This window comes from Physeter macrocephalus, chromosome 16, assembly GCF_002837175.3.
Source record: "Physeter macrocephalus isolate SW-GA chromosome 16, ASM283717v5, whole genome shotgun sequence".
Classification (NCBI taxonomy): domain Eukaryota; kingdom Metazoa; phylum Chordata; class Mammalia; order Artiodactyla; family Physeteridae; genus Physeter; species Physeter macrocephalus.
In genome coordinates this window covers 85,801,854-85,829,213 of record NC_041229.1, presented here as the reverse complement: position 1 = coordinate 85,829,213, position 27,360 = coordinate 85,801,854, and the positions used below count along the sequence as shown (strand labels likewise).

The 27,360-nt window shown below is 44.6% G+C and overlaps 1 protein-coding gene across 1 annotated transcript in view; it reads right to left on the bottom strand.

Moving 5' to 3' along the window:
• Positions 1 to 27,360, bottom strand: part of KIAA1549L (KIAA1549 like) — a 300,435-nt gene that overhangs the window by 53,580 nt on the left and 219,495 nt on the right. The window contains exons 14-17 of the mRNA XM_055078652.1: positions 25,890 to 26,017; positions 19,103 to 19,281; positions 9,889 to 10,106; positions 3,174 to 3,303 (exon numbers count right to left, since the gene is read on the bottom strand). Of these exons, the coding sequence (XP_054934627.1) occupies positions 3,174 to 3,303; positions 9,889 to 10,106; positions 19,103 to 19,281; positions 25,890 to 26,017 (655 nt within the window). The remainder of the gene's footprint in view (positions 1 to 3,173; positions 3,304 to 9,888; positions 10,107 to 19,102; positions 19,282 to 25,889; positions 26,018 to 27,360) is intronic.

Sequence of the window (27,360 nt, the reverse complement as noted above, 5' to 3'; positions counted from 1 at the left end):
TGAAAAGCTGCTCAACATCACTAATTATTAGAGAAATGCAAATCAAAACTACAATGAGGTATCACCTCACACCAGTTAGAATGGGCATCATCAGAAAATCTACAAACAACAAGTGCTGGAGAGGGTGTGGAGAAAAGGGAACCCTCTTGCACCGCTGGTGGGAATGGAAATTCATACAGCCACTATGGAGAACAGTATGGAGGTTCCTTAAGAAACTAAAAATAGAATTACCATATGACCCAGCAATCCCAGTACTGGGCATATACCCAGAGAAAACCATAATTCAAGAAGACACATGCACGCCAATGTTCACTGCAGCACTATTTACAATAGCTAGGTCATGGAAGCAGCCTAAATGCCCTTGGACAGACGAATGGATAAAGGAGTTGTGGTACATATATACAATGGAATATTACTCAGCCATAAAAAGGAATGAAATTGGGTCATTTGTAGAGACGTGGATGGATCCAGAGACTGTCATACAGAGTGAAGTAAGTCAGAAAGAGAAAAAGAAATATCATATATTAACACATATATGTGGAACCTAGAAAAATAGTACAGATGAACCGGTTTGCAGGGCAGAAATAGAGACATAGATGTAGAAAAGAAACGTATGGATACCAAGGGGAGAAAGCGGCGGGGGGTGGTGGTGGTGGTGTGATGAATTGGGAGATTGGGATTGACATATATACACTAATATGTATAAAATGGATAACTAATAAGAACCTGCTGTATAAAAAATACATAAAATAAAATTCAAAAGAAAAAAAATAAAAGGAGCTGGTCCCTCTGGTGTTTCCTAACCTGGCAGAAATGACTTGGAAATGTTGGCCTGGCTTCAAGATCCCCAGACCCAGTAGGAAGCATGACGTGTTTCCAACTGAATGACCTGTTCACTGCTGAGCTAATGGATTCTTTTGCCAGGAGGGATTCAGGACTTTTGGAAAATCAAGATTCAGAAAACGAATGCATGCACTGTTTAAAACTAAGACTCTTATTTTTCTGCTTTATCTGCTGGTTCATTTTTTGCTAGTGTGAGTTATCCATGCAAGAATTTTGTGAGACCTGACATCTTATAGAGATCAGAAATACAGGGCATATATTATGTTATGAGAAGACAGATGTACAGTGTTGTGAGGGCATGCAGGTCGTATTGTGGTGGTTAAGCGGATGGGCTCTGGAGTCGGGTAAACTTATTATGTAACTGCTTGGAGCCTTGGTTTCCCATCTGTACAACGGACATAATGAGAGCACCTACCTGACTGGTGACTGCAAATTCAATGAGATTATACACGTAAAAAGACTAGAATAGGGCCTGGTCTAGTGTGCTCAGTCAGGAAATGATAGCAGTACTTCTCATGGGGTTAAAAGGCTCAGGAGGAGATACAAGAAACAATTTCATTCTCAGCATCAACAGTCTAAATTCCTAAACTTGTTCCCTAGATGATCATCTCTCTTAAGGAAACTTATATTTGCTTATGTTTTTGTGATCACACGCATTTTCAAAGAACTGTATATTTTAAAATATCTATTGAAATGAAGTGTGCTTCCCCTAAAGTAATCTGTAATTGGAATATTTATACATGTTTGTGAGAGGTGAGCAACCTCCTTTAAAAAATCGTCCCTCTCCTTCTACTGTTCTACACAACATTCCAAGAGTATTAGGTGAGTACTGCAAGTCCTGGCACAGTGGTAAAAAAAACCCTGCAGTGTTCTCTTTTCAAGACTAATAGGGAAACCTCTGGCCTATTTCCTCAAACTGTAAAAATGCCTGTGTCTAGAACCTCACGAGAAATCTATTAATACAAATCTTGAAATAAATTAAGAATCCTATCATACCTCAGCAGAATAGTCCTGAGTAGAAGAAGTTCCCCAGACTACAAGCATCCAGGAAGAATGCTCACTGTTAGTAGGGAGAGATTAATTGGAAATTTCAAACGCCCTATTTTTAACCACAGGCTGATTATCAAATTGATGATCAAGTTTAGTATAAGAAATATTTGTATGAGGAGAAAATTTAACATTGAATAATTTCATCTGGAGGGGAAAAAAAGATTTGCCCAAAGCATCTGGAATTTTACAAAACTAAACCATCAAACTGTTTTCTATAAAAAAGGAAAGAGAAATAAACGATAAGGGTATCATCACCAACACAAATGTCAAGTTTAAATGTAAGGAAGGTAATTAGAATTCAAATTAGGTGTAATATCTCTGTTTTTAACTGGACCATTAAAAAATCCCACTTTAAGTTTTTGTGGCAAACAATGACCAGTCCTGAGGGTGGAGAAATCTTATTGCCTTCAAATTAGCACCGGATGTTTAAGAAATCAAGTGTCATTTTCAAATTACAACCTCACAACTGTAACAAAACTTTATCTGGATATATTTGAATCATAACTCTCGTTACAGAAAAATTTTTATTTGTAATTAGAGAAACATTTTAGGAGAAAGGGAAAGAAACATTTTCATAACACATAAGAGTGTATTCAAGGCCATTTGAAATCTTGGAGCAGAGTGCAGCATAATTGAACATCTCAGCATAGTATTGTTCATGTGAGCTCATGAGAGCAACTACATGTGACAGGATGTAAACAACGTGGGAGGAGGCACCAAATTGTAAGTCATCATCTGGGGACATTTGATGGGATTAGAAGCACTTCTACAGCTTGGAGCATCCCTGCACATAAGCACGTGCTGCATCATATGCAATCACCAAATCGCTCTGTTGGAAATCTCATTGTTTCCATGGCATATTGAGGAGTTATGAAATCAGGAACAAATCCAACTTCTCAACGGTGCTATGGATTAAAAGAAGCCTATGTTCAAATGAATTCTAACCCACAGCCATAGTTCCTACTCAGTTTGTAAGGGCAAAGGGAAAAAAAATTAAGGACATTTAGAATTGCTGTTGAGTTTAAGGTCAATAATGTACTATTCATAAAATGGTTGAATTTAGACATTGAGCTCCTTTGAGCAATAATTTGTTACCCTGACACATTCCAATTAGTCTTACTTTGCAAAATAGGTAATACGGGATAATAAAACAGAAACCATTTTAGTGCATTTTTAAATTCCACTAATATGCAGTAAACTGAAACATTATAGGATGCTCTCTCCCCTCTGCATTCAGGACAAAGCAAAGCTGTATTCAGCTCGGCCCACCAGAGACTTACATCGTATCCGCTGTTACGGATTCCACGCCGAGGTCGCTCCCGAGTCACCAGAAGGTCCATCTCCGTTTCCCCCGGACTCGGGCTGTTCAGAGATTGCCGACTCCGGTAGACAGAGTTCTTCATCTGTTGCCTGAAGAAAATTCAACAACTGTTATGATGCAGCAAATGCCCTGACAGATGGAATTCTCCACTGATCCAAACTACAGGCAACCAATGAAGGGTTTGGATTTGCTTCACGAATCTCAGAATTGATGGTATTTGTTCCCTGGCCATCAGCGGCTGTAGAAAGAGTAGAATAAAGAAATTTCTTCCAGATGCTATAACCATTTGGCTGAATTGTAAATGCTCTCTTGTATGGAAACTAGGTAACTATAATCTACTGCAACACTGCAACCTCATCTAAAATTCTGCTGATGGCAAGGCCAGGGACTCTCCCTTGACCCTCTAGGACAGCTAATGCTGGAAGAACAAACTTGTTTTTGTTAGCTTTGTTGACTTAGCATCCTCCTATTCCTTTTCATCTTTTTGATTTCACATGCAGGGTTCCATGATGTGTTAACAAACGCTGTGGCTAATGAGCTCCTCAAACACAAGTGTTGATAGATTTTCTTTTCTACCTTTACCAAAGTGGATTCCCTTCTGGGCTAAGGAGCTATAAACCAAAAGGCAATTTGGGGCCCATCCATCCATCCATCCATCCATTCATCATCCAGTATTTACTGAGTGGCTACTATGTACCAGGCACTGTGGAAGATGATGAAGATTTACAGTGAGCAAGACAGACATGGCCCTGCTCTCCTGAGCTTACATTCTAATAAGGGAAGACAGACAATTCGCATGATAATTTCCAAGAGAAATAAGGGCTAGGAAGAAAAACGAGGTGATGTGACAGATGGCGATAGGATGGGGGATAACTTTAGACAGGATGGTGAGGGAAGGCCTCTCTGGAGAGGTGACATTTCGGCAGACACCTTAACAGAGCCAGCCACATGCCAATCTAGGCATAGAGCGTTTCAGGCCCAGGGAGTAGCATGTTCAGAGGCTCCACTCAGCTCCTACTAGGAAATGCATCATCACTGTCTCGTTTCCACTTGTCATTAGAGGAATTTTTTAAGAAGGGGGAAAGAAACAGTAACATAGTGAGGGCTGTGGCTGTGCTTTTCTTCTTGCACGAGAGTCAACTCTTAGGAGCAGGGACTTTCACATGATCCTGCAGGGTTCATCCCACAAAGGTGGGATAAAATCACTGGCTACTTCCCTCTCATCCAACAGTAAGTTTCTCTCTGTAAATAAGTTGCATTTCAGAGCATCTGCCTTCAGAGAACTCCCCAAACACCACCTATTTTGTGTCTCGGTTCTAAGATTCTATCCGTTCATGGGTTGAAGGTAAAGAGGTTGCATTATTTATTCCCAATGACTGTGGAAGAAACCTGGGACATATAGATACCTTTTCATGATCCCACACCCAGTTTGTCACAGCATGACACTCACACACTGTTAGTCTAGAATAGACATTAGAACTCCCAAGGCAAGATACTACCCTTGCAATTAGTCTAGGGAATAAAACACACTATTAGACCGACTCCCTCACCATGAGGAGCTTATACCTGTTTAGAGAGCCTCTGTGGTCTTTGCTTGCCTGGCACCCAGGACAACCCTCTTTAGGTAAGAGCGCTAGGATGTTCTTTGGGGGCCAGCTTTCCTCCAGGGATAGGCATGTGACTCAGGCTGGACAGTCATAGCATCACAACCCCATGGCCATAACAGTTGGTCAGAGGGTGGGCACTTGAGTTAGTCAAATGAGACTAAGTCTCAAGGCTTTTGCTACAGCAACCAGCAAAGAGGCATTCTCTTGGCATTGAGGTTTCTAAGAAGATAGGGTATAAGCCTCGAGTTGTTGGTAACCAGTTTGCCACTATGAGGTAAAAGCCTCCTTGAAAACCAGCCAGCAAAGAGTGAAGAAACAGCAAGGTAAACATGGAAGACATTCTATGACCTTTGGATCTAGCCACTCCTGAAGCTTTGGCCTGTTCAATGGTAAATTCCCCGTTTATTTAACCAGTTTGTGTTGGTTTTCCATCATTTACAACCAAAAGAATCCTGACTAATATAGGAGCTTACCACCTAGTGTTATCAAATGTGCCCTATAGTTATCTGCAATTAGAGGCTTCCTTTAGGAAAGAAGCACAACCTTGTGAAACAGAATCTGTTCTGAGTGATTCACACTTTAAGGCAGACCCCAAAGAATTCTTACCCTCGACCTAATTACAAATCATTTTTTGAAGAAGCAGACTTCACAACTGTCCTGAGATTGCCAATTACAAATAAAGGTGATGGAGGAGTAAATACTAGGATCAGCAATTGACATTTAAGTAGTTTATTTTGGAAGTATTAGAAATACAATAGTGAGGGCTTCCCTGGTGGTGCAGTGGTTGAGAGTCCGCCTGCCGATGCAAGGGACACGGGTTCGTGCCCCGGTCCGGGAGGATCCCACATACCGCGGAGCTGCTGGGCCCGTGCGACATGGCCGCTGAGCCTGCGTGTCCGGAGCCTGTGCTCCGCAACGGGAGAGGCCAGAACAGTGAGAGGCCCGCGTACCGCAAAAAAAAAAAAAAAGAAAAGAAAAGAAATACAATAGTGAGATTGTGTAAGCCCTTTCAAGAACCATGAACGGGGGTGAGCCCTTAGACACTGGCATACACCCCAGTCTCCTTTTCCATCAAAGACAATGTTCTTTTATATACAGCTTAAAGACTGCTGTTTGACATGGATCTCAATTGACCAGATCACCAATCCGTGCCTGATGGGCAAGCAACTACTTCGAGATAAATTAGGCTTTCAGGTAGAGACATTACTTATTTTAATCAAACAGAGTTCCATGAGGTATATTCATTTCCTATTGGTAATTTTGCTATATTCTTTAAAAGTTAACAAATTTTGAAACTTGCAAACTTGAGATATAAGTTTTTTAACCTTTGAAAATACTGCTGGGAGGATAATGATATATATTATTTGGATTCTTTTGGAGCCTGGGATTAACCACTATAGTTTAAGAACGTAGTTTCCAAACTGTGTTCTACAGAACCCTATAGGGTTCCATAAAGATGGACTAGAGCCATTGAGAAGGAGGAGGAGGACGCCCTGCTTCTATCAGAGAAACTCTGTCTTTGTAGGTTATTGCCTTAGGTTGGGCTCCCCCAGAAGCAAGCTCTGTGATGATCTGAGTAGAAGTAGAAGTGGTTTATTTGGGAGAGGGTTCCAGGAAGCACAAGTTGGGAAGTGGAAAAATGAGAGAGGGAAGGAAAGGAGGCCAATAAAGGATATGATCCAGAGCAGGTCCGTGTTTTGGGCATCTGGGGCTCAAACTCACTCGAGGAGTGTGGGAGACAGATGTGTTAAAATGTATTTTTCATTATTATTCAGGTATGGTAAAACCAACAGATCAGGGGATGACTGCCATTGAAAAGATAGCTCGTATACTCACAGATCTCAAGAGGAAAGGGCATGCCACACTATGGAGGGCCACATGGAAAGCACAAAGGTCAGTCACAAGGCAGTGGGAGTGTGGGGAAAATGTGGGCAAGAGCCTTTATTGTGGCTTTCATGGGAAAGAACTGGCAAGGCAGGGTAAGCAGGGTTATCACTGTCTCACTTGAAAGATTTTGGCAGACTCTGGGACACGGGAGCTGTCCCTGTTTGTCTGGTACCTGGCCAGGGTGATTCGGGCAGGGAGACTTGGGGCTCAGATTGCAAAAGCCCTGTGTGCAAGAGGCAGCTGGAGTCTGGGTTCTAGCTTGTTTGGTTTGTGTCTGAGAAGTGCACTTGCACGTGAGACTTACTATCCCTAAGAAAAGGCTAGCCAGCCCTGGGAGGGGCAGTTTCTCCAGGGGCAAGGTCCCAGATGTCAAATCATCAAACACAGAAACCAGACAACGTGGTTATTACAACCGTGTATAGTTCTTCTGCCAGGGGTCTTTATCCATCAGTTCCCATCTGTCAGTGACTACAGCTGCTCCAGAGCACATTAACTACCTGACACTTCTGGTCGGGGGCTCACGTCAGAGTCACAGATGAAGGATGCTGCTGGCCTATAGGGGGGCTGAGGGGACATGTAGGGGGCCTCTGACAGCACCTGCCTCAGTTAGATTACATACTCTGTGTCTCTGGGTAAGAGTTTATAACATAAAAAGGGGGGTGTGCTCTGACTTAAAAAAAAAAGCTGTGAAAACTCTTTTAAAGGGTATCAGGATGAGTCATCATTTGGAATCTAAACTTTGTCTTTGATTTATTTAGGTCTCAGGGTAAGATTCTGGTTATTGATGTTACCTCTGACCTAGAGAATGAGTCCCTTACTCGTGCCTTGCAGGGGCTAGGTCACTGAGAGCAGAACCTCTAACGAGTTGAACTGTGAACAGTAATTAACAGGCAAGTCTAACCTGTGATAACAGGTAACACACAGCAGGTAGCAGTGGACAGTGCCTGGAGTCAACAGTGGGGTGTGACAAAAATAGCACCCGAGGGGCTTCCCTGGTGGCGCAGTGGTTAAGAACCCGCCTGCCAATGCAGGGGACACGTGTTTGAGCCCTGGTCCGGGAAGATCCCACATGCTGCAGAGCAACTAAGCCCGTGCGCCACAACTATGGAGGCTGCGTTCTAGAGCCCGTGAGCCACAACTACTGAGCCCACATGCCACAACTACTGAAGCCCACGCGCCTAGAGCCTGTGCTCCACAACAAGAGAAGCCACCGCAATGAGAAGCCCGTGCACCGCAACGAAGAGTGGCCCCCGCGCACCGCAACTAGAGGAAGCCCGCACGCAGCGACGAAGACGCAACGCAGCCAAAAATAAATTAAATTAATTTTTTAAAAAAACTTAAAAAAAAAAAAAAAGAATAGCACCCGAGAGCTTACTGAGCCTCTGTTTCTCTCCTTTTCTCTATTAATCTTTCTCTTCCCGTCCCAGTCTCTTGCTGACCCCATCTCCCTTCCTACCCCCCACCTCACCTGATTTGTGGTTATCTCTATTTTTCCCTTAACTGGTCAAAATTTTTAATTAAATCATTTCTTCAACAGACATTTCCTAAAAATTACCTATATAATCCCAGCATCATCAGGCCATCAAAGGGCCTTAAGAACCTGGCCGGACCTTTTGTTAGGCAGTGGAGATGCACCTCTCCAGAAAAAAGTTTTGTTCATTCTCCTTATAAAATACCTTAACAGAAATTTTCATTTCTCAAATAATTTCCAAACTAAGTTCCTCTTACTTGTACAAGACTTTTGATTCATTTTCCAAGTATCAGCAGGAAACCCAGGAAAAAAACTCCCCACCCTAGTCTATAAAAGACCCCTGAAGTAAAAAGCCCCAAAGTATAAAGTGAAAGCTAAAGAACTCCCAGCCTCCTAATAAAATCTACACATGTTCTTCTCTTTTTTTTCCTACAGTTATCAACTTCGTGGCACATACGTTGTGATCCCATCACAGTGTGATTTTAGATCAACAGCTTGTTATCCCCACCAAGCCTAATGAGAAGCCTGGTAAATGAAGCACTGGCTTAGAATTCTCCCCTTTCATTATTAAAAATAAATTATGGTGATTCCATTCATAAAATGTAGCAGCTTGATTTTATGGCTTTCATCTAAGCCTGCCACATAGTCATTTTGGCTTTTAATAAATACCCACTCAGGCCAGGAACCATCCTGTCCTCCCCGGGGACCTCTGTAGAGGGTACGTCTGCCAAGGCTACAAGATGGGTTGGAGAACTGGCAGCTCAAAGTCAAGGGGCCACTGCCAAGGAGTATTTGAAAGAGATGGTCTCAAATCATGAAAATGTTTTTGGGGAAGTACCTCAGAGGGAAGGCAAAGAAGAGAGGTGGGCCTATCTAGCTTTGCTGACCTCTACCCCTTTTCCCAGTAGGTGAGGCCACTTCCTGCTGAATTAGCCGCAAAGCTTGGAGAGATGCCAATTCCAACCACCAGGCCTACCCGTCTCTTGCTAGGCCAGGCCTACCTTTTCGATTGTCACAGCAGCTCACATTTCAAACACCCATCGCACTTGTGAGCAATGAACTTTCGGGGTGGTGATCTTTCTCTCCCATCAGCCCTTAAGTTCCACAAGAGCAGTGATTGGGCTATCCTGTCTACCATAAAATTTTGAATGAATTGAATGAATGAACATGTGACCATGACAGTATCCAGGATCATGCATGGTGCCCAATACAGAGCAGGTGACAATAAATGGCAAGTGAATGAACAAGTCTATGGATGAAAGAGGAACTCAGCATGGAGACTGGAGTAGCGGTGCGGTAAATACTTACTGAAGCTGAATGAAAAGGTGAGGCATGAGTTCTGTTTTTCTTATGCAAGAGCCACTAAAATAATTGACCAATACACTGTCCCTTGATCTGGAAGTTGCATAACCAGGTGGGTGATAATTATATCTGAACCCAGCTCTGAAACAGCTACAGGTTTGAACACATCATTAAGCTAAAGGACAATTATGGTTGTTTGCACAAGTATTTTTTTTTTAATGGCTTCAATTTTATTCTCTTCCAGACTCACTGTGGAACTCCTGTTTGTACAGACCAGCAGCCTGCAAAGATGATAGTCCCAAGGTAACAAACAGATCCAGAGGCCCAGCCTGTATTGCCCGAGGCACACCCTGCCCTCATCCCACTAATGGTACAGCAACCTTCAGAGAATCCCTTAGGGACTGCACCTGTTTTTAGCCTCAGTGAATGGGGCACACATTTCTGGGTCTGGATCCAAACCGTGCTCGATTTCCTTTGGGGCTTTTTCATACATCTTTTTTCTTTCCATCTGAGCCTTGCTCGCCTCCACCGGAGGGAAGTCGTAGTACCCCTTCCTCTTGGCTTTGAGGCGCAGCTTGTTCCGATAGTGTTCGATGTCTGACTTCTGCTTCAGGGCTTTGTTCACCTGGGGAGAGAGAGAGAGTGTCAGGCCCACACCTGACCAGGCACAGCCCATAGACAGGAAGCTTCATCAGACAGTCACAACTCCTGGAAAAGCCATCCTGGGCTTCACCTCTGGTCCTCTGAGCCAGCCAGGCCCACCTGTGTCCCATGCCAAGACCGGCCCTCAAGAGTGGACCACAAACAGCGTGGAGCCTGGCACTTGCCTAAGTCACCTGAGACCTTCCCTCAGGGCCTCCTTGCCCATCTATTCGAGTCTACTCAGGTCTAGGCCTGACTCTGCACTTTTAGCTTTGTGGTGTGGGCCTTAGTCCCGCCTAAACCCTTTTGGTTCTCCTGTGTGGAAGACTCGGACTTGGCCACCCAGCTAGACTTGGCGTTCCGACTCTAGCTCCAGCCCTGAGCAGCCCAGTGGCCTCCCCTGGCTGTCTGGCCGGTGTCCAGCTGGATAAGACAGCCAGTTCCTGAAGGAGTAGAGTTGAGATGAATGGGGTGGAAGAGGAGAGCAGACACCCTGCTCCCAAGGTCTCCCCACTCTATCGACCTGCACTTGAGAGCTTATTTTTGTCAACCTATAGCTTTCTTGAAAGAAGCCTTGCATGGTCGCTATTGCCAACCAGTCCCTGCTCACCTGTCAAAGATACAAGCAGATGACTGTGCTTAATAAGTAATAAATGACGAGGATGCTACACAGATGCACAAACAGAGCTGAATGGTGAAATCTGCCGGACACTTACTGAACAATATGGAGAAGCATTAGCGCTGCTGGTAATCAGACTTGACTACATCTGTATAATCGTGTGTAATGTAGAGAGCATTTTCACAGCTGTAATTTCAAGGGACAATCATGGAAAGTCTGGTAAGTGTGGGGATGATTTCCACCTGACAGATTAGGAAACCGAGGCCCCAAAACGGCTAAGTTAGTAAAGTGCAGAGTTGGGACCCCTAGCCAAACTAAGCAAGAGCTCCCCTTATAGAGTCTGTGATGTACAATCACCGCAGTGACTTAATGTGTGTGAAGTGAAGTCTTCTTAACCTTCATGACAACCCATAAGGCAGGTTATTTCATTCCCCATTTAACAGATGAGATTAAGGAACTTTCTCACGGTCCCCATAGATAATCAGTGGTGGGGTTTGACCTTGGACAGCCCATGTCAGAGCTCTGAGTCTGCACAGTTAGCTACCATGTACACTGAGTCTCGGGATGAGAAGACGAGGAAGTACAGAAGGTCCAAAGTCTAAGCCCCTGGACTGGTAGATTCCACCCCAAGAATGGCTGAGGGCTGAGGTTGGTGTGGGCTTGCCAGAGCTGGGTCTTTCCATTGGGAAGACATGCAAGGCAATGGTCATCTGGCAGTGCATTGGCGCTGGATCCAGAGCTGGCAAAAAAAATCCAGAGGCCCAGACTCTACCCCAGACCTACTGAATCCGAATCTTCAAGAGTGGGGCCTGGGCATCTGTAGTTTGAAAAAAGTCCCAGAGCTGACTCTGGTCCAGCACCTGGGTGAGAAACCTCTGGCACTGAGCATGGTTTTCCAATTATATTCCATGGATTTGTGTCATTTTGGAAGGTCGGCTGAGAATCTTATGAGAATTAGGAGTCTTGCCCCAAAAGCCAATAGCTTCAGCAAGTCCAGGGACCCGAGTTAAGAACTGTTGCTCCAGAGCTCCAGGAGAGTCCTCAGGAGCCAGGAAAGTATGGAGGCAGCAAGAAGACAGCTAAGCTGTTGGGTCTGGTCCCCAGCCAACAGAGCAGCCCTCCACGCTCCTGTCCGTGTTCTATAATTAGACTGCTACAAAACAGTGTGTTCGAAGAAAGGATTAGGGGGTTCGAGAAGGCATAAGGTCCAATGGTCTTGCGGTCAGAAACTTGAGGCCTGACCCCCAAGTCAGGCTGAGCTGAGCTCTGGGAGGAGAGGGAGACAGGCTGTGGCCTTGAGATATGTGAGATATGCAGAGGCGGTGAGGCCCGGGAGGAGAGGAGGAGCTGCCCGGAGGCCCCCGGGACGAGGAAGCACAGGAGCTTCCTCACTGTTGCAGCCAATGCCAACGGGGCAGAGAGGGAGGGAGGGGTACAGTTGTCTTACCCCCTTTGTGTCTCTCCTGGACTTGAAAGTCCCCTAGGCAGCAAGGACCCACAGCCTGGAATGCTGGGCTTCTGGCCAGTCGGGCCCATGAATCCTTGGCTCACTGCCCATGCTGCTGACGATACTTTAGATTAAGCTCTTTTTCTTCTTAAGGCTCTTCTATTTGGATAATTAACTTAAAATCTGCTAGAACATCAAGACTCCAAAAACTAAGGCCGGCAGGACTCCCTTCTGCTGAGGGAACTGCTCCCCTCTTTCCCCCAGTTTCCCCCACTGTCACAGGTAAGCAGAGGAGCAGGGTCCCCACCTGAGCCAAACTTACTTGCAAGCAACACAGGGGAAGAATCTCCTTTTAAAGTCAATCTGTCTCTCACTCATTCCCAACTCTTCATGAAATGTTCACCAGAGTTCGCTGCGTTAATATGCAAACACACTTGGGAGGATAATACAATCTCTGTCTCTCACTCATTCCCACCTCTTCATGAAATGTTCACCAGAGTTCGCTGCGTTAATATGCAAACACACTTGGGAGGATAATACTGTTGCTTTCAGTCATTTACATTTTAATGATGGAGCAGCATAAAGCTGTGGCTAAGGGTATAGGTTCTGGGAACCAGATCAACTGCCTGGTTTAAATCCCAGCTCTGTCGTTCCCTAGCTACGTGACCCTGGGCACATTACTGAACTTCTCTGTGCCTCAGATTGTTAGGTGAAGAGGGAGATAATACTACTGCCCCCGTAGGGCTGTTGTGAGGATTTGCCCGAGTTCACATGCATGGCGTGCTTGCAACATGACCATCACTGAGAATGACTTTAAAATGTTATTATCGCTGGGCTTCCCTGGTGGCGCAGTGGTTGGGAGTCCGCCTGCCGATGCAGGGGACGCGGGTTCGTGCCCCGGTCCGGGAAGATCCCACATGCCGCGGAGCGGCTGGGCCCATGAGCCATGGCCGCTGAGCCTGCGCGTCTGGAGCCTGTGCTCCGCAATGGGAGAGGCCACAACAGTGAGAGGCCCGCGTACCGCAAAAAATAAAATAAAATAAAATAAAATAAATATGTTATTATCGCTAATGTGGGTTGTTTGGGGTTCCTTTACATCTAAGAGTAAGGGAGAGGGAGCTTGACAGAGAGAAGGGGAAGGGGAATGAGTAGCTTTGGGAGCACAGAGTGCTAAGGTGAGCAGACGTGGGTGGAGTGGGGCAGTGAGGGGGCTTTGGGCTTAGCAGCATGGGTGCAGCACTGTGGGAGTGGGTGTGCCGGGGCAGGGGCAGGATGAACAAAGGAAGGCGGACAGGCCACAGGCTGCACTGAAGTCTTAGAATGTCCCTGTTCCTCTTGCCCATGAGAGTTACTCTGGTTGCATCCTTTCTGGTTCCTGTTGCAGGAGGGAAAGAGGAAGGGGCAAGCCAGTTGCAAGAAGCAGCCTATAACAATGCAAACCAACACCTGGGGGCTTTGAGGATTAGATATAGCACTAGCTGGTGAGAGTTGGTGTTTTATGAAAGCCCATTCGAGGATCCGTGCAGCTAGCTCAGAAGTCATGAGCCTGTGTAACTATAGCCCATCCTCTACGATAAACTCCCAAATGCCCAGGATGTGGTTCAATGTGCAAGCAGACTCCAGTCCTGACACCCCACACTGCTAGGTTATCCTAGCAATGAATTCCTCCAGTGGTAAGATACGTATCAACCAAAGTACAAAGCCCGAGGTTCACTAACACGAGGCTGCATCTTAGATGCTTTATTTTTACAGCGTTTGAAGAAACAGACAGAGGGACATATTTTTTCTAACTCTTGCAAAGATCTACCCAACCTGGGCCCTGATGATATCTTTTAGGTTGGTAGCATCTCACAAATCTTTAATTGTTCCCTCATTCTGCCTGCCACTGAGAAAACCAGTAAAGAGAAGAAGGTAGCATGACATCCTCTGAGCCAGGAATCCATTTCTGGAATCTCTCCTGAAACAACATTCCAAGAGAAGTTCAAAGTCAGAGATGAAAGTTAACATCACCAGTAATCAGACATATCAGTATCAAGTACTTCCTGATGCAATGCTCACGAAAGGCCACAACATTCCCATAGTTATGCCAAAAATTCATAACCTCAATCCAGTCATAAGAAAACACCAGACAAATCCAAATTGAGGGACATTCTACATGGTAACTGGCTTCAAAAGAGTAATGGTCATGAAAGACAAAATGGTCACAAAGAAGGACAGAGGAACTGTCCCAAACTGGAGGAGACTCAGAAGACAACTAAATGCCATGTGGGATCCTGGACTGGATTCCAGAACACGAAAAGGACATGAGCGGGAAAACCGGTGAAATTCAAATGAGATCTGCACATTAGTCAATAGCATTGTACCAATGTTATGTTCTTGGGTTGGATCATTATTCTATGGTTACATAACATGTTAACAGTAGGGGTAGTAGGTAAAGAACTAGCTGGGTAAAGGAATTCTCTGTCCTATTACAGCAACTCTTTTGTAAATCTAAAAAAAAATAAAATAAAATAAAATAAAATAAATATGTTATTATCGCTAATGTGGGTTGTTTGGGGTTCCTTTACATCTAAGAGTAAGGGAGAGGGAGCTTGACAGAGAGAAGGGGAAGGGGAATGAGTAGCTTTGGGAGCACAGAGTGCTAAGGTGAGCAGACGTGGGTGGAGTGGGGCAGTGAGGGGGCTTTGGGCTTAGCAGCATGGGTGCAGCACTGTGGGAGTGGGTGTGCCGGGGCAGGGGCAGGATGAACAAAGGAAGGCGGACAGGCCACAGGCTGCACTGAAGTCTTAGAATGTCCCTGTTCCTCTTGCCCATGAGAGTTACTCTGGTTGCATCCTTTCTGGTTCCTGTTGCAGGAGGGAAAGAGGAAGGGGCAAGCCAGTTGCAAGAAGCAGCCTATAACAATGCAAACCAACACCTGGGGGCTTTGAGGATTAGATATAGCACTAGCTGGTGAGAGTTGGTGTTTTATGAAAGCCCATTCGAGGATCCGTGCAGCTAGCTCAGAAGTCATGAGCCTGTGTAACTATAGCCCATCCTCTACGATAAACTCCCAAATGCCCAGGATGTGGTTCAATGTGCAAGCAGACTCCAGTCCTGACACCCCACACTGCTAGGTTATCCTAGCAATGAATTCCTCCAGTGGTAAGATACGTATCAACCAAAGTACAAAGCCCGAGGTTCACTAACACGAGGCTGCATCTTAGATGCTTTATTTTTACAGCGTTTGAAGAAACAGACAGAGGGACATATTTTTTCTAACTCTTGCAAAGATCTCCCCAACCTGGGCCCTGATGTTATCTTTTAGGTTGGTAGCATCTCACAAATCTTTAATTGTTCCCTCATTCTGCCTGCCACTGAGAAAACCAGTAAAGAGAAGAAGGTAGCATGACATCCTCTGAGCCAGGAATCCATTTCTGGAATCTCTCCTGAAACAACATTCCAAGAGAAGTTCAAAGTCAGAGATGAAAGTTAACATCACCAGTAATCAGACATATCAGTATCAAGTACTTCCTGATGCAATGCTCACGAAAGGCCACAACATTCCCATAGTTATGCCAAAAATTCATAACCTCAATCCAGTCATAAGAAAACACCAGACAAATCCAAATTGAGGGACATTCTACATGGTAACTGGCTTCAAAAGAGTAATGGTCATGAAAGACAAAATGGTCACAAAGAAGGACAGAGGAACTGTCCCAAACTGGAGGAGACTCAGAAGACAACTAAATGCCATGTGGGATCCTGGACTGGATTCCAGAACACGAAAAGGACGTGAGGGGGAAAACCGGTGAAATTCAAATGAGATCTGCACATTAGTCAATAGTATTGTACCAATGTTATGTTCTTGGGTTGGATCATTATTCTATGGTTACATAACATGTTAACAGTAGGGGTAGTAGGTAAAGAACTAGCTGGGTAAAGGAATTCTCTGTCCTATTACAGCAACTCTTTTGTAAATCTAAAATTATTTTCAAAATAAAAACTTTTAAAAAGTCATGCATGGAAACTAAAACCAAAAATACCTGGTTTGAACAATGGGAGAGTAGTTTCCCAATCAATGGTGCACCTACTCAATCAAGTCATTCACAATGATCGTCAGAAAGACAATAGCAACACAGCAAATGCTTAAGATACAAGATATAAAGTTGTCTGTCTATGATGAGATTCTAAAATATACATGAGTTTGATCAAAAGCTTGAAGGTGGAAAAAATGAAAAGAGAGGATATATTAGGGTAGTGAAGTTACAGTGATCTTTCTTACTTTCTGAACTTTGCTGTTATTATGTTTTCTTTAAAATAATATTTAAAAGAATTACCTATAATTCATAAAAGGAAAATTTATGGCTTTGAGGCTGTACTTTCTTCACTCATACAAGCTGCCCATAAGAGGAGAAAGAGGAAGATTATAAGACAATCTGCCTCAAATGCCACAAGGCAGTAAATTACAGAGAACAGTTCAGGACTCCTTTCCAATCCAAATGTCAGCAAGGTCTATTCCTTCAGCTACCAAAGTGTAACATGCATCCATTTCTGGACAGGGAAAATGCTCCTCTGTTCTCCTGTGACAGGGTGATGGGCCTGGCAGAAAAAGGGAGTGGTAAGTTAGATTTAGCCGAGATCTGGAATCTGTCCCCATGACATTCACATGGCTAAGCTGGGATGAAAAGATCCAGGCATGGCATCCATCACCTGGGCCCATACTGGGCAGAGGGTCTTAATGAAGAGCAGTTACCAGTGCGTTAGTGATAACCTCAGAGGCCTCTAATCACTGGGCTTGCATGGCCAGTGGCAGAACTGTGTACAAGGAAAGATTCACTGGCTGTGATTGGCTTTAAGAAGATATACAGGTTCCCAGATTATAGGGCCAAAGGGCATAAAGTACATGATCAGTGAATCCTTGCTCATTAGCTGACTAATGATGATGATGACAGTAATAATAACGTACTTGTATGCTAGGCACTGTTCTAAGTGTATTAACACTTATTAACTTGTATTAACTACTTATTAACATGTATTAACTCATTTGACCCTCACAACAGTCCCATTGTACAGATGGAGATACTGAGGCACAGATAAATTAACCTGCCTAAGGTCACAAAGATAGTAAGTGGAAGAGCTGGGATTCACATTCTTGCAGCATGGCTGGAGAGTCCGTACTCTTTCAAGCACCATGCTTTTTTTTCACTAATGGGCCACAGGAAGTCAAGGAGAGGGAAGGAGCACTGGACAGGGAGCCAGGGGGCCTGAACATCATGCTGTCACACTAACCTGCAGTGCAACTTTGAGCAAGCCACCTGAGCCCTCTGGCTTCAGTTTCTTTGTCTAAAAAAAATGAGGAGGTTGGAATAGAAGTGCTCTATAAGTCCACAACCAGTTAAGTTATTTTTATTTTTATTTATTTATTTTTGGCCATGCCGCGCGGCCTGTGGGATCTTAGTTCCCCGACCAGGGATCAAACCTGGGCCCACGTCAGTGAAAGCACTGAGTCTTAACCACTGGACCACCAGGGAATTCCCAGTTAAATTCTTTTTAAAAGTTGATGAACCTCAACTCATCACACCTCTAGGCAGTTCGGTCTTTCTGTCCAGAAAACCAGAGGAGCTTCCTGAATCAGGTCTGTAACAGGCTTTTATACGTGGGCTGGATGGGGGATGCAGACAAGCCGCTAAAGTACGCTTACAATACCCAGCTGTATGGGGCTGTCGCATTTTCCTCCAGGTGTGATGGTAAAGAGACTTTAAAGCTTAGGCAATTTCCCTCCTGATGCAGGTAACCATAGCTGGGTATAAACTGATGAAGTGAAAAACCAACCTGACAGCTTAAAAACAGAGAAAAATATACGAAAGTACGTGTGTGCGTGCATACATGTGTAATGTATTCACATGCAGGTTCCATATGCGTGGACTTAAAGGATCATAAATGTCTTCAGCCCACTGACCATTCTGCTGCAGGAGATGGAAAAATGGCAGATAATTTTTACCCAATTTACTCTCTTGCTCTCCCCTAAACTGCCTCTATCAATCTATCTACCTATCTCCATCCACCCATCCATCCACCCACCCATCCATCCATCTATCTGTTTTTCTTTGGTGGAATCATTATTCTCGTGTACATTAATAATTTTTTTCAGACTTAGGAAAATTGATTAACATCATGATATCCATTGATATCCTCCTGGAAGCAGGCAAAGGGTTGTTTCAAGCTTGCTCAAAGGAGTAAAAGTGGGCTTGCCCGGTGGTGCAGTGGTTGAGAATCCGCCTGCCGATGCAGGGGACACGGGTTCGTGCCCCGGTCCGGGAAGATCCCATATACCGCGGAGCGGCTGGGCCCGTGAGCCATGGCCGCTGAGCCTGCGCGTCCGGAGCCTGTGCTCCGCAACGGGAGAGGCCGCAACAGTGAGAGGCCCGCCTACCGCAAAACAACAACAACAACAACAACAACAACAAAACAAAGGAGTAAAAGTCATTTCAAAGCCCAGATAGTGGGCCACATCCCGGTCTGGATCTCATCCGGTCCCCTATCAATTCAAGCGCCTCTCACCACCACTGCAACAGACGTGCCATCCTGACCAGTTTATATCAAGCAAGACAGCAGGCTGTGTGGGTGAGGTGTTGCGGAAGCAGAATTTCTGATGTTTCTCTTCACAACTACAGTTTTTAAAAAGTCCCCTTTGGGCTTTCTAATGAAGGTAGAAAATGCTCTGAAAACATCACTCAGCAAACTGGTTTGGGGTGACTTGTGTCCTGATTAGTTCTGCTGAGGCCCGCGCATGCAGAGGTAAAAATGACCCCTAGAGCCCCGTACACCTGGATGCAACCTGCACCAGGACCCCCAGGTGCTGCTCCGTAGTCCGCATTCACGGAGGCCTGGCTGCACCCGCTCTCTCCTGCTCTGGTCCTCAGGTGCTCACCTCGCCATTGAGTACGACCGGCTCCTGGCTCCTGTCCGAGGTGGGGGGCACCACGGGGAGGACTGTGGGTTTTATTCCGATGAGCTGCACAGACCCAGAAGACGTGTCAAAGGGATCAGCAGACGCCTTGCCAGAGTTGTCAAAGAGGACTGCTCCTTCCTCTTCATCACTCGCCGGCACTAAAGCACAACATAAACACATTGATTTTCTGGTGTGCGGGAGCTGCGCCATCGTGGGGAAATATATGAAAGGCTCACAGCCGAAGGACATGACTTTACTCAAAATGACCTCAGGAACGACAGTGTCTGGTTCTGTGCCAATGGCTCATTCCTGATCACGGCTTTCTTTCTTTCTTTCTTTCTTTTTTTTTTTTTTAAATTTAAGATCTACACTCTTCACCCCTCCACTGGTTTGAACTTAAAAAGTAAAAACCATGCCTTCAAAACTGTGACAGAACACACTTGAAAAAAAAAAAGTATATTTGTTCTCTATGTTTGAGTCGGAGATGGGAAAAGTGCCATTTGGCCAAACCTGGCAACTATTCTTAAATATGACAATCAAGAGAATAACAGCATTCAGTTTAGTCTCTGCCACCAAAGCTACCCATTTTGGCATCACGTGAAGGTCACGAGTCTTCCCTGGTCAACCAGCCACAGTAATTGTTCCTGAAACTTTTTCTTTCTTTCTAAAGACTGCTTCTTCAATGACTAGGGTTTGGTTTCTTTCGTGTGTCTAAAACAAAAGAAAGTTAAGAAATAACCACCCGAGAAACGAATTTAAAGCTACAGACTCCCCTAATTAAGTAGAGCGATTTCCACCTACACTCTGTTAAATTAATTCTCCCCTCTGACAGAGGATTCTGCTGTGATTGCTGAAAGACAGCCACCTGCTTGCGCTTCCATAGCTAAGTTGACAGAGGATGTTGGAGGGCCAGCGGTATCTTGCTGATTTACTTGTTCTTAAAGCACATTCCCATTAGGTAACTATACGAATGACAGTTTATTGAGCGTGGCTTGGCAAGAGATAAATTAAGCCTGTTCAAACAACCAAGCCAGCCGGCAATTTAGGAGCAAAATAGGTGTTATATGAAATATGAATGTAATAGAAGTGTATTCATCTTTCCTCCCGTCTCTAGAGATTGGGATATCATTTAAATTATTGAGAAACATAGTTTGTACCATTCTGTCACTTATCATAATCACAGAAGATTTGTCAAATTAAGCCAAGTAAATTGTTATTTTACAATGTGGCTAAAACACCTCAGAGTCTAACCATGGGTTATAATTGGAGTATTTTTGGGTTCTGTGGGCTTATTTGTAAATAGCAGGCCACCAAGAAGCCAATGACAGAGGAAAATCTCTATTCAGATGTGTTACCAGATGCATGTATCTTTTTAGAGTGTAGTTTTGCTGGGCAATTCTTGCTTTCCTACCATTATCTCCCACCAGACAACTCCTATGAAACCCATCCTCCAAGATGGCACCCAGTAATTCTTGCCTCCTGATATTCACAACCACATAGGATTAACCTGTGTAACAAAACAGGAAATTGCAGAAATGGCAATGTATCTCTTCCATGGCTAGGTCATAAAAAAGCATTGTTGCTTCCACCTTGCTCTCTCTTGGATCACTTCCCTCTAGGGAAAGTCAGCTGTCATGTTATGCGAACACTCAAGCAGCCCTATGGAGACGTCCATGTGGCAAGAAACTGAGACTCCTGACAACAATGTGAGTGAGCCATCTTATGAGTGGGTTCTGCAGGCCTGGTGAGGCCTTTCAATGGCTACAGCCCAGGCCAATATTTTGACTGCAACCTCATGAGATACTCTGAACCCAGAGCCACCCAATTAAACCACTTCTGAATTCCTGACCCACAGATATTACGTGAGATAATAAATTTAGATTCTCATTTTGGTTGCTAGATGTTGGGGTAATTTGTTACGCAGTGATAAGAAACCAATACACTTCCTAAACAGTGCCCCTCCTCTGAGCTTCCACTCTTGTCCTCCTACCTCTAAAATACACACTCCACCAGCAGCCAGGATGGATTATCTTTCAAAAGATAACCAGATCACAGCACTCCTCTGATCAGAACCCTCTGAAGGCTTCATCTCTCTCAGAATAAAATCCAGAGTCTTTACTGTGACCTACAGGGTCCTGTACCATGTGGCCCTGGCTACCTTGCTGAGCTCATTTCCCGCTTCTCCCCTGAGCCACTCTGCTCCAGCCACAATGGCCTTCTTGAACACAGCAGGCTTGTTCCCACCTCTAGGATTTTGCATTTGCTCTTTCCCCAGATCTTTACATGCCTAGTTCCTTCTTATTTTTCAAGTTGCAGCTTAGAAAAGACTTTCCTTATCCACCAGTCTAAAAAAAAACTCACCTCATCACTCTATTGTATTTTCTTCAATGCATTTATCACTATTGATTTGTTGTATTGATTTAATTGGCTCCCACCCCCTGCCACTAGAATAGAAGAGCTCCATTCTTGCCCCTCTTTTTAAAGGCTCATGCCTTTGCATTTAACAATGTCTCAATGCAGTTGGCTTTCAATAGGGATTTGTTGAATAAATGAATGAATAAAGGAATGACTAAAATTTCCTGACTTGGAAAAAGAGATGCTGTTAGTACCCGCAGAACAATTAAACATGAAAAGTTAACCATTCCGAGGTTTAAGAGATGATACCTAGCATTCTTATTGCTTCTGGGTTGTGACACCCTTACTCCTCACCCCGTGGAGGGAAAGGGGGGAGCATAACTATAATGGGACAGGAAAAGAACACCCTGGAAACTGTATAAACTGCCGTTCTTTTCCACTATCACTCAAAGTTATATTCAGATTTGCACAATAATCCCTCTAGGTTTCTTTAAGAGCAAAATAGTTATCCTCCCCCCAAAAGGACTGTATGGAAAAAATACATTAAAAGGCATTGCATTAAATATTAATACATTAAAATGTTATGTGAGTACAGCAGGTTTGTGGGAATATTTAAAGCATAATTTGTCCCTAAAGAAAAAAGCATGAGACAATGCTAAAGAAAAGGGCCACAGTGAAATTGAGGAAGTATCCTAGAACATCATCACATCATCACAGTAACTGTCACCAAGCATCCACCCTGTATCTATTTGTGTTTTATTTGCATTGTTGGTGTGAACTTCAGTAAATCAGGCTGGAAAGGGAGATTTCATTTCTTTATGTTTGAACTGGCATGGGGAGAACTTTCCCATGTGAAGCAGAAAATGCTCTTAAACAAAACATTTTCTTTTCTGGGGAATCTTTATTAAAGCTCGAAGACAAATAATGTACAACTAGAATCACTGCCCTCTGGTGTTGCTTATCAAATAATAAGTGAGTCTTCATCTCACTGGGAAGGCAAAGAAAGAATAAACTGAAACTGTTTTTGAGCTAATATTTCTGACAAATCCTCAAGGGCCCCTACTAAGAAAGTAGTGATTCATCCTCCAAGCTCTCTGATCCTTGTCCTCCTCCTGTCCCACCTGCCCCACGACAACTAGGAGGCAAGGTGTGATTAGATTCTGAAACCTGGCTGTGAGATCTTGGTGTCTTAAAGGAAGGTGCACCCTTAAGGGTTTATGGAGGTTCTTTCTTCTAAATGACTGAAGGTATAAATACATAATGTTCTCACCTTGAACTCATTTTTAACTCTTTCCTGGAAAACACTCTTTCTAAGGTGACATTGGTTTGGGTTCAGAAGTTTAAGTATCTGTATTTAGTTGAGAGAATGCCAAATTGTTTTGCTTTCAAAATCCTAGCTCTCGGGCTTCCCTGGTGGCGCAGTGGTTGGGAGTCCGCCTGCCGATGCAGGGGACACGGGTTCGTGCCCCGGACCGGGAGGATCCCACATGCCGTGGAGCGGATTAAAAAGAAAAAAAAATCCTAGCTCTCACATCTATCTTTCCCACTTATATTTAAACATCACCTTGAAACAGACTCTAAAACTGCCTGCAGTTATGGTAACTGACGAGGCCATTGAGCTATAAGGACCTCCCCCCCGCACCCCCAGCCATGTTGCTAGTGGAATAGTGTCTTTTCCTTTGAAAGTTCTTATTTTCACAAAAAAGTAGAAAATTAGAAGCTACATATGCAACAAACCTGGTGGAAAACGAGAAGAGTTTTAGAATGATAGCCTGGTACGTGAACATTTATTAATTAACCTCAGTAACCCTAACCTCTAGAATGGATACTAAGCCATAAAAACAACTTCTGATTATTCCATACCAAGAGAATAATCTATTCTCAGAGGCTACATTCACACAATCAAGTACTTTTTGCAAGCTGACAATGTGATGGAACTACACCTTTTAGTTTTTCCACAATTCCATTCAACGTGATTTCCTTCCTTCCTTTCTTCCTTCTCTCCCTCCCTCCTTCCTTCCCTCCTTCTGTTCAGCTTCTAATCCAATAAAATATGCTATTGATATTTTTGGTGAACTCTGACCTAGTATTGTGATAAAGTGGAGCCCTGTGATAAAAAAAAGGACAAGTGTCGGTTCCACTGAAGGTCCAGTCGAGAATTCTGACATGCTTCAGCATCTCTTGAATTTTACATTAAACGAGTTGGTCCTCTCATTTCTATTTGAAATTTTCAAAGTGAAACCTCACTGAATGAGAACGTTTGGTCAAAGAGAAGTGACCAAGTCTGAAAATTCACTGGGTTTACTTCTGGCAAAAATAAGAGGCAATGAAGCACTGTAAACTTGGAGAAAGGATGGCTTTTTAATAAAACAAACACGTTATAAACCTCAGCCTGGTACAGTAATTGCATTTTATTCATGCACCCGGCTGTTGTTATTTCTGAACCTGATATTTAAATAATCAAAGTGACCTAAACAGAATGAGAAGGCAGGTAGAGAGGGTGGGAAAACAAGAACAGGAAAGTCAGTGGGAACATTTAGGGAAGTCAGTGCCTCACCAGCCGGGTGGGGAGTGATGGGGTCTGCAACTGACCCCGCCCCCTCCTCTTCTACAGATTAAATGCAGGGCACGGGGAAAGGCATCATCTTGTCAGTGGGTATTTACTGACAGAGGAGTCTGTATATTGCATATTTTTAAGCAAGAAAAAGGGCACAGAACAGTATGTACATCGATCCCATTGCACAAAATAAAATAAAGCAATACAACAAAAAACATGTGTTGATACGTGTGAAGATACATGGTGTTGTCACATGCATCGTAAAAAAGTCCGAGAGAGACACACACTGAGTTATTCAAGGCCATTTGAGGACTGGGGTGGGTGATGGGGTATCTGGAGGAGGATGGACTTTGACTCGACTTTATACATTTCCGGGAAGAATGTAAAGGAAGGAGGGAAGGAGGGGTGTGATGGGAGTAGGAGGGCATCTTGGTTAGAGGCAATGGCGGTCACCGCAGTTGGTTAAAACAACCTTCCCCTATGGCTTCACTGCATTGTCTCTGGGTTGCCCCACTCTGTCCACCTTCCTTAGCATCTCACTCTGGGAGGAAAGAGGAGAAAGTGGCTAAGTTCCCATCTCCCTGGATAAGCCACAGCTCCTGTGGCCCACTGTGAGCTGCCCTGGCAGACTGCCGATGGGCAGGATTTCTGGTGGTCCCGGGTAGGGTGATATTCCAGGAAAACCCCACAGGTCACACCCTGATTCTGGTGTGGAAAGCACAGTCTCTGCGTGGCATGGGGGGGCGGGGATCAGGAGAAGAAAAAATGTAAGAATCAAATCAGTTTGATAGTTTAAAGAAATGCTTTATATAATGGTTGGAAATGGAAACAGGGACCACATTTTCCATGCAGAAGGCAAATCCATTGTGCCATTCTTTCTTTTTTGGTCAGAAAAAGAAAGAAGTTAAGTGACGTTCGAAAACAAAAGAATATTCTGGCACTAGTTTCAAGGGAGAGTCCTGAACCACACTTCATCAAATTCCTGTAAAAGGGAAGCACAGCTAACCAGAGTGCCAGATTGTTTGCCTTTTCACCCAGCATTTCTGTAGGACTCCACCTACAACCCTTTCATATCCAAAAGAAATTTTCCCTGCTCTGAGTAGCAGCACTGGTTCCGTGAATCTGGGCTTGAGTAAGCCAGCCTCACACACAGAAGGAGCGAGCGGAGATGAGGCTCAGAGCAAAAGTGGGATCAGGAGGAGGGAGGCTGCATAATGATGTCTAAGAGATGAGATCTACAGGTGGTGCCACAGTACACTAAGGCAGCTCAGACAACTTGTAAATAACCCCCAACACCAATCCTTTATAGGTGGTGAAAAGATCTGCACGAGGGAGAAACTAAATGGTTACGTTTCCCTGGAGAATAAAGACAAGCACAGGCTGATTTTTATGACAGATTTACTACTGTCTTGATTCTCCTGGGAGAGGTGGATTTGTAATACCTGGACTCACTGGCACAGACTGAAGCCCTGAAACTTATCAAGGGAGTCAGGGCAAGAAAATGAGGGGACTCTCCAAGACACGCAGTGTTTCAGAAACCTGCCACCCTCGTGGACCTGGTGCTACAAATCAAGGCAATTCACCCCCAAATGAGAAAAATCTCTAAGCAAATATCAGCTCAATCTGTATAGGGTTTTTCTCAGGCCCTGCACGATTCCATAAGCACAGAGGGCAGAGGAAGTGAAACAGAGTAACTCAGGGAAGGGCGTGAGGCACTACCTCAAGAGGTAGGTAGGACCTTGGCGGGACACAGTAGAGAGAAGAGTGGGCGGTGGTTTAAAGCACACTGGTGTGCGAGCCTGTGCACGTGCGCGCTGGGCTTGGGGGTGCTACTTGGCAGGGAAGGCTTCTCACCATTTCTCTTCCATGCCTCCTCCTTTGTCACTTTCTGCTGTGCCATTACATTCTGGGGTGAGCGCCTCCCCGAGCTGGGCTTCCCTGATTCGTTGCTGATGACAGAGCCATTCTCACTGGGCGACCTGCTGGAGGTAACCATAGCAACAGGGAGACGGTAAGTTTCAACTAGAGCAGCCTCCTCTCAAGGTTATTTTATTCGCACAGTTTGTGTCTGCAGCCTTTCGTTCCGGTTTTATCCACAAAGAAGACACGATACAGGAAAAGGAAAAAAACAAACCCAACACACAGCATGGGTTAAGGACCTGGCTGTTGTGAAGTGGGCTTACCAGTGCTGAGCTCTACAGAGAAGTTCAATGAGCGCAGCCCTCCATTCCCATCTCTTTTTCATGAACCCCCAGTGACTAGGGACAAGGCAGTGATGGCGTTTGTAAGCGTGCCCTCTTTTTAAAACGCGGCACTTTGGACAGTGTTGCAGAGTGTTTGATTCACATGGCATCTTGAGGGACATGCATAAAACATGGTTCTCTTCGGCTGGTCTCTTTACAGAATATAGCTTGACTCCTAAAGATTAAGTCACTCAAGCTAACTGGCAACCACTTACATTTGAATCTACCAATTTGAGCTATTCATTCATTCAGGAATTCATTCATTCATTCATTATGTGCACCTCCTCTGTGCTGGGATTTGTGTCAGGTATACAGGTGTATAGAGAAATGAAGACACCACCCATGTTCTCCAAAAGCTCCCCATCACAAGCACCTACCATGTGCCAAGGACTGTGCTGAATGCTTTCAAACTGTTAATGCATCCTTATGACAACTCACTCAGGTGGTGACTGTCACCTTTGTTAGCAAGTGAGGAATTTCAGGAGGCCAGGTGTTTTGTCCAGGACAGAGTTGGGAGTGGCGAATCAGCCCTGGAAGCCAGGGCTCCCCCTGCGGGTAGGAGCTTTCGCCACAGGCCAGAGCCCCTTCCCTTTCTGTCTCCTACAATGGCCCAGATGAGGCAGGCCTTACACAGGGCAAGCCACAGGGCCTTCTCGCCTTCCATCAGGGCCACTCACTGGTGTTCTGGAACCTGTGGGAAAATGGGCTCTTGGGAACCCCTGCTAAGGCTCAGGCTCCTTGGATCACATCAGCCTCTGGGTGGGCTGAGCTAAGACCCACTGCCTTCCCCTCTGTGGGAGACAATCAGGAAGCAGCTATGCAGAGGTTCACCAAATCCCTTGTTGTTCTGATGTCAATTGTCCAAATTCAGCACCTACTGGCATCTGGACCCTACAATGGAAAATTGACTGGAATAAAATGCAGCCCTTCAGAAGACCGACATAGACATTTCTCCAAAGAAGACATACAAATGGCCAAGAGGCACATGAAAAGCTGCTCAACATCACTAATTATTAGAGAAATGCAAATCAAAACTACAATGAGGTATCACCTCACACGGGTCAGAATGGCCATCATCAGAA